General features: G+C 46.9%; 1 protein-coding gene across 1 annotated transcript in view; it reads right to left on the bottom strand.

The window, feature by feature from the left end:
• Positions 1–4,520: 4,520 nt before the first annotated feature.
• LOC117475882 (protein EFR3 homolog B-like) overlaps positions 4,521–7,900 on the bottom strand; it is a 17,918-nt gene continuing 14,538 nt past the window's right edge. The window contains exons 19-22 of the mRNA XM_034122219.1: positions 7,347–7,432; positions 7,221–7,269; positions 5,317–5,417; positions 4,521–4,908 (exon numbers count right to left, since the gene is read on the bottom strand). Of these exons, the coding sequence (XP_033978110.1) occupies positions 4,774–4,908; positions 5,317–5,417; positions 7,221–7,269; positions 7,347–7,432 (371 nt within the window). The 3' untranslated portion in view covers positions 4,521–4,773. The remainder of the gene's footprint in view (positions 4,909–5,316; positions 5,418–7,220; positions 7,270–7,346; positions 7,433–7,900) is intronic.

The following is a 7,900-nucleotide window of genomic DNA, read 5'->3' as shown; positions in this document are numbered from 1 at the left end:
CGTCTACTGGTTTTATACTTTCATTAATATTTAAAACATTCATTTTAGAGTTGTTTATTAATTAAAGTCTTACCTGAATTTCCCTCCAAGAGCAGTGAGGGGGCGGGGCCTACTGAGTCTCGTTAGCAGACTAATTAGTCGACCAATGGAAAGGCTCGGATGCTGAGTGACTGTTGATTTCTGTAAATAACTGTGAACGCATAAAGAGTGCAAGCAAGATGAAACGTCTACTGGTTTTTATACTTCAATTATTATATTAAAAGAAACATTAATTAGAGTTATGAATGAATACATATCCTACCTGAGTTCCCTCCAGGTGTATCGTGATACAGGAAGAAGCATCAGGTGTTTAGGAAGTATAAAAACACAATGCAATAGAGCGGTGCAGTGATGGTTCCCTCGGCAACAAGCAACGGGATCTCTCCAGAGGGTTTAGGAAAAGAGCTGGAAATACGGTCTGTGGAAAAGGAACCTGTTTGATAAATGTTTAGTTCAGCCGGATACTCTCCACATGTCTCTACTTTTATAATGTTTGAATCATAAGTCTAATGTCCAGAAGCTAAATGCTAACGTGATGCTATAAAGGAACTACAGGCGAGTCCAGCAGCACGACTTCAACGTCACGCCAACTTCAGATCCATATTCAAACACACAGATTCTAAATGGTACGAGTTGAAGCGTTTGTTTGAACACTTTGCAGGAGGTAGGTACTTGCTTTCAAGCAGAACAGGGCAGACTAACTTAGAGCAGTGTTTACGTGTTCGGTGTAATGACGTACAACGTCCTCCACGACTTCTGTAGTCCTATTCAGCCACTTGGTAACAACCATCGCTTTTCAGACACGTCAACTCTTCAGAAATCACCAGTGGGGTCACTGCTGATGGATTTAATGTCCTAGAACAAAACGTGATCCGTCTCTTCAATGTGTCTCAACCACAGACCTTATTTACAGCTATCTTCCACAACCTATGGAGAGATCCCATTGGCTCTGAGACGAGGGAACAGGAAGTGGAGAGATCCCATTGGCTCTGAGATGAGGGAACAGGAAGTGGAGAGATCCCATTGGCTCTGAGACGAGGGAACAGGAAGTGGAGAGATCCCATTGGCTCTGAGACGAGGGAACAGGAAGTGGTGAAATGCTGACTCACTTCCTGGTTTTAGGACGCGTCACTGCACCACTCTATAGCATGGATGTATAATAAGAGCTGGATACAGCGTGGGAGGCGGGGCCTCGTTCATTCCTATGAGAGCTGCTCATTGGCTCATGAAGACAAAATGGCCCAACTTTTGAGAGAGCGAAACGTCACGAAAGTATTCATATAATCATATAATCCGTTCTTATTGTGCGTCCATGGGTAAAGGTGAAACTCATGTAGTACTGAACACGTCACATGACCGTGCCGGGCGGCGCGGTCCCGTTAGATCCGCGTTCATAATGCAGAGGAAAATAACTCTCAGAATAACGTTATTAGCACATTTTACAACTTGGAATGTTTTTAATAAGAACAAATGTTCATACTGGGTCGTTCATTTAGTTTAAAAAAAATGATCCAACGATTTACAGAGGTCTCTTTCCCGATGTTAGTCAATAGAGAAAGTGTTTCCGGGCTCAGCGACTGATACGGAAGTGTAGTGCCGCCGTTTGGCCACAACGAATATTTCCCTCAGAGTCCGGCGCACTTCCTGGGGGCTCGGTCTAACGGACCGGAGTGATAAGAAAACAGAAAACAGATTCTTATTCATTATTTTGTGTTTATTTGTTCAGATAAACAAAAGCAAAGGAGTCTTAAAGCCCCTGGAAATAATTGGAATATTCTCTACGACATAACCAACAAACAAGAAGGGAAACGTCACATTAAAAATCACAATATTATAATATAATTGACTTTTAAACTCACATTTAATTACAACTGAAAACAGAAGGGGAACACAACTTCAATAAAGTGAATGATTCCCATGTTCTCCAGCAACAGGCCCGAGGCTGTGATGTACCACATGTTCTCCAGCAACAGGCCCGAGGCTGTGATGTACCACATGTTCTCCAGCAACAGGCCCGAGGCTGTGATGTACCACATGTTCTCCAGCAACAGGCCCGAGGCTGTGATGTTCCCACATGTTCTCCAGCAAACAGCCCGAGGCTGTGATGTACCACATGTTTCTCCAGCAACAGGCCCGAGGCTGTGATGTCCACATGTTCTCCAGCAACAGGCCCGAGGCTGTGATGTCCCACATGTTCTCCAGCAACAGGCCCGAGGCTGTGATGTACCACATGTTCTCCAGCAACAGGCCCGAGGCTGTGATGTACCACATGTTCTCCAGCAACAGGCCCGAGGCTGTGATGTCCCACATGTTCTCCAGCAACAGGCCAGAGGCTGTGATGTCCCACATGTTCTCCAGCAACAGGCCCGAGGCTGTGATGTACCACATGTCTCCAGCACAGGCCCGAGGCTGTGATGTACCACATGTTCTCCGCAACAGGCCCGAGGCTGTGGATGTACCACATGTTTCTCCAGCAACAGGCCCGAGGCTGTGATGTACCCACATGTTCTCCAGCAACAGGCCCGAGGCTAGGTCCCAGCAAGCCCGAGGCTGTGATGTACCACATGTTTCTCCAGCAAACAGGCCCGAGGCTGTGATGTACCACATGTTCTCCAGCAACAGGCCCGAGGCTGTGATGTCCACATGTTTCTCCAGCAACAGGCCAAGAGGCTGTGATGTCCCACATGTTCTCCAGCAACAGGCCCGAGGCTGTGATGTACCACATGTTCTCCAGCAACAGCCCGAGGCTGTGATGTACCACATGTTCTCCAGCAACAGGCCCGAGGCTGTGATTGTACACACATGTTCTCCAGCAACAGGCCCGAGGCTGTGATGTACCACATGTTCTTCCAGCAAACAGGCCGAGGCTGGTGATGTACCACATGTTACTCCAGCAAACAGGCCCCGAGGCTGTGACGTACCCACATGTTCTCCAGCAACAGGCCCGAGGCTGTGATGTACCACATGTTCTCCAGCAACAGGCCCGAGGCCTGTGATGTACCACATGTTCTCCAGCAACAGGCCCGAGGCTGTGATGTACCACATGTTCTCCAGCAACAGGGCCCGAGGCTGTGATGGTACCACCTGTTTCTCCAGCAACAGGCCCGAGGCTGTGATGTACCACATCGTTTCTCCAGCAACAGGCCCGAGGCTGTGATGTACCACATGTTCTCCAGCACAGGCCCGAGGCTGTGTGATGTACCACATGTTCTCCAGCAACAGGCCCGAGGCTGTGATGTACCACATGTTCTCCAGCAACAGGCCCGAGGCTGTGTACTGTCCCACATGTTCTCCAGCAACAGGCCCGAGGCTGTGATGTACCACATGTTCTCCAGCAACAGGCCCGAGGCTTGTGATGTCCCACATGTTCTCCAGCAACAGGCCCGAGGCTGTGATGTCCCCACATGTTCTCCAGCAACAGGCCCGAGGCTGTGATGTACCACATGTTCTCCAGCAACAGGCCCGAGGCTGTGATGTACCACATGTTCTCCAGCAACAGGCCCGAGGCTGTGATGTCCCACATGTTCTCCAGCAACAGGCCCGAGGCTGTGATGTACCACATGTTCTCCAGCAACAGGCCCGAGGCTGTGATGTCCCACATGTTCTCCAGCAACAGGCCCGAGGCTGTGATGTCCCACATGTTCTCCAGCAACAGGCCCGAGGCTGTGATGTACCACATGTTCTCCAGCAACAGGCCCGAGGCTGTGATGTCCCACATGTTCTCCAGCAACAGGCCCGAGGCTGTGATGTCCCACATGTTCTCCAGCAACAGGCCCGAGGCTGTGATGTACCACATGTTCTCCAGCAACAGGCCCGAGGCTGTGATGTACCACATGTTCTCCAGCAACAGGCCAGAGGCTGTGATGTACCACATGTTCTCCAGCAACAGGCCCGAGGCTGTGATGTACCACATGTTCTCCAGCAACAGGCCCGAGGCTGTGATGTACCACATGTTCTCCAGCAACAGGCCCGAGGCTGTGATGTACCACATGTTCTCCAGCAACAGGCCCGAGGCTGTGATGTACCACATGTTCTCCAGCAACAGGCCCGAGGCTGTGATGTACCACATGTTATCACTCATCTGCAGATCATTCTATGGATCAATCGTCTGTAAAATGTCAAAGAGTTATACATGTCTACAAATGTATGAGAAAATTATTAGAAAAAGTATTTTTATTTTTTAACAATTAATATTAAAATGTATTTTGTTAGTAGGAAAAAATCTGTTTATTTATTACTATTTATTTAATGTATTTGTAGCACCTGAGGGTCTATAGACACACCTGAGGGTCTATAGACACACCTGAGGGTCTACAGACACACCTGAGGGTCTATAGACACATCTGAGGGTCTATAGACACACCTGAGGGTCTAATAGACACACCTGAGGGTCTACAGACACACCTGAGGGTCTATAGACACACCTGAGGGTCGAATATACACACCTGAGGGTCTATAGACACATCTGAGGGTCTATAGACACACCTGAGGGTCTAATAGACACACCTGAGGGTCTACAGACACACCTGAGGGTCTATAGACCACCTGAGGGTCTAATAGACACACCTGAGGGTCTATAGACACACCTGAGGGTCTAATAGACACACCTGAGGGTCTACAGACACACCTGAGGGTCTATAGACCACCTGAGGGTCTAATAGACACACCTGAGGGTCTATAGACACACCTGAGGGTCTATAGACACACCTGAGGGTCTATAGACACACCTGAGGGTTAATAGACACAGAGGTCGGGGAACTTCATCTCGTGGAGCGGCGTGGAGCGAGGAGGAGCGAAACCAGACGGAGAGGGAGGAGGACGGACGATCAGAGAAAACACCTGATCCAGACGAGACTGCAGCAGGGAGCTCTGCGCACACGCGCACACACACACACACACACACGCACACACACACACACACACACACACACACACACACACACACACACACACACACACACACACACACACACACACACACACACACACACACACACACACACACACACACACACACACACACACACACACACACACACACACACACACACACACACACACACACACACACACACACACACACACACACACACACACACACACACACACACACACACACACACACACACACACACACACAAATATATATTAAAATTACAAAATAAATGTCAAAATATAACGCAAACGTTTTTTTATTCTGGTTGCTTTAAATAAAAATAAAAAGATATGTATTATTTGAAATAAATATAAAACTATAGATGAGATAAAGAGACGGACCCGGGCTCCGCAGTGAGCGGCGATCTCCTCAAACGGCGCCGTCTGAAATCTCTCCTTCATCTTCCTCCTGCGCTCCTCTTCCTCCGCCCCCCCGCTGTCCTCTGCACCGGAAACAGCAGAATCAAATGTTAGAAAATAAATAAAAACTCAAGTTAAAATAGAATACAAACATGTTACTTGTTAGACGCTTTTATCCAAAGCGACCTACATACTCAATACTGTGGGCAATCCCCACAGGAGCAATTAGGGGTGAAGTGTCTCAGGGACACAACGACATGCTGACTGCAGTGGGGTTTGAACCTGTGACCCCCATACCAAGGCTCTATCCACTGCGCCACACGCCTCCCGTGAGAAAAGAAAACACTTTCTAAAATAATTTACACATGGCCTATTGTAGATTAATGAAACAATACATGAAAGGATTCATGTAATCAATAACTATAAACTGATGGTGTTTTAGATTTCAAAAAATATATAAACTGTGCCTCTCCCGGCCCGCGCCTTTCATTCTGGGAGACATGTGCCTACTGCTGAGCATAGCGCCTCTATGGTTAGCTTCTCTGGTTAGCTCCTCTGGTTAGCTCCTATGGTTAGCTCCTCTGGTTAGCTCCTATGGTTAGCTTCTCTATGGTTAGCTCCTCTGGTTAGCTCCTATGGTTAGCTTCTCTATGGTTAGCTCCTCTGGTTAGCTCCTATGGTTAGTTTCTCTATGGTTAGCTCCTCTATGGTTAGCTCCTCTATGGTTAGCTTCTCTATGGTTAGTTTCTCTATGGTTAGCTTCTCTATGGTTAGCTTCTCTATGGTTAGTTTCTCTATGGTTAGCTCCTCTATGGTTAGCTTCTCTATGGTTAGTTTCTCTATGGTTAGCTCCTATGGTTAGTTTCTCTATGGTTAGCTTCTCTATGGTTAGTTTCTCTATGGTTAGTTTCTCTATGGTTAGCTCCTATGGTTAGCTTCTCTATGGTTAGCTCCTATGGTTAGTTTCTCTATGGTTAGCTTCTCTATGGTTAGCTTCTCTATGGTTAGCTCCTATGGTTAGTTTCTCTATGGTTAGCTTCTCTATGGTTAGCTTCTCTATGGTTAGTTTCTCTATGGTTAGTTTCTCTATGGTTAGTTTCTCTATGGTTAGCTTCTCTATGGTTAGTTTCTCTATGGTTAGCTTCTCTATGGTTAGTTTCTCTATGGTTAGTTTCTCTATGGTTAGTTTCTCTATGGTTAGCCTCTCTATGGTTAGCTTATCTATGGTTAGCTTCTCTATGGTTAGTTTCTCTATGGTTAGCCTCTCTATGGTTAGCTTCTCTATGGTTAGCTTCTCTGGTTAGCTCCTCTGGTTAGCTCCTCTGGTTAGCTCCTATGGTTAGCTTCTCTATGGTTAGCTTCTCTATGGTTAGTTTCTCTATGGTTAGCTTCTCTATGGTTAGCTCCTATGGTTAGCTTCTCTATGGTTAGCTTCTCTATGGTTAGCTCCTATGGTTAGCTTCTCTATGGTTAGCTTCTCTATGGTTAGCTCCTATGGTTAGCTCCTATGGTTAGCTTCTCTATGGTTAGCTCCTATGGTTAGCTTCTCTATGGTTAGCTCCTATGGTTAGCTCCTATGGTTAGTTTCTCTATGGTTAGCTTCTCTATGGTTAGCTCCTATGGTTAGCTCCTATGGTTAGCTTCTCTATGGTTAGCTCCTATGGTTAGCTTCTCTATGGTTAGTTTCTCTATGGTTAGCTTCTCTATGGTTAGTTTCTCTATGGTTAGCTTCTCTATGGTTAGCGGTTGGAGTTAAATACAAATGAATTATGTTTCTATCGATGGTCTCTAAAAAGCATTTAAAAATAAATAAATAAAGGTGTTGAAAAAGGATTTTAAATCCATTTATTTGAATGCATAGGAAACAATAATAAACAACAACTCACCGATGGCGTTCTTCAGCGTCTCGAAGGTGATCTGCTCTGTCTGAGGTCTCTGAGGGTTAGGAATGAGTTCATGAGATACTGCCTCAGATATAATCATGTGTCTGAATGCTCTGCAGTGAATCAGACCTGTGGAGCCTCGCAGCAGAACGGGGGGTCCATCTGCAGAGACGCCACGTCCACCAGGCTCTGTCTGCGGGACAGACGCTCCTCCTCTGCAACACAATCACATTCAGGTTCATTACCAGGTAGGTTGACACGTGGGCGTACTGGGAGTACTGGGAGTACTGGGAGTACTGCTACTGAGTACTGGGAGTACTGGGAGTACTACTACTGAGTACTGGGAGTACTGGGAGTACTGGGAGTACTACTCCTGAGTACTGGGAGTACTGCTACTGAGTACTGGGAGTACTGGGAGTACTGCTACTGAGTACTGGGAGTACTGGGAGTACTGCTACTGAGTACTGGGAGTACTGGGAGTACTGCTAATGAGTACTGGGAGTACTGGGAGTACTACTCCTGAGTACTAGGAGTATTACTACTGAGTATACTGGGAGTACTGGGAGTATTACTACTGAGTACTGGGAGTACTGCTACTGAGTACTGGGAGTACTGCTACTGAGTACTGGGAGTACTGGGAGTACTGCTACTGAGTACTGGGAGTACTGGGAGTACTACTCCTG

This window comes from Trematomus bernacchii, unplaced genomic scaffold, assembly GCF_902827165.1.
Source record: "Trematomus bernacchii unplaced genomic scaffold, fTreBer1.1, whole genome shotgun sequence".
In the NCBI taxonomy this organism is placed as follows: domain Eukaryota; kingdom Metazoa; phylum Chordata; class Actinopteri; order Perciformes; family Nototheniidae; genus Trematomus; species Trematomus bernacchii.
This window is presented reverse-complemented; position numbering and strand designations above follow the sequence as displayed.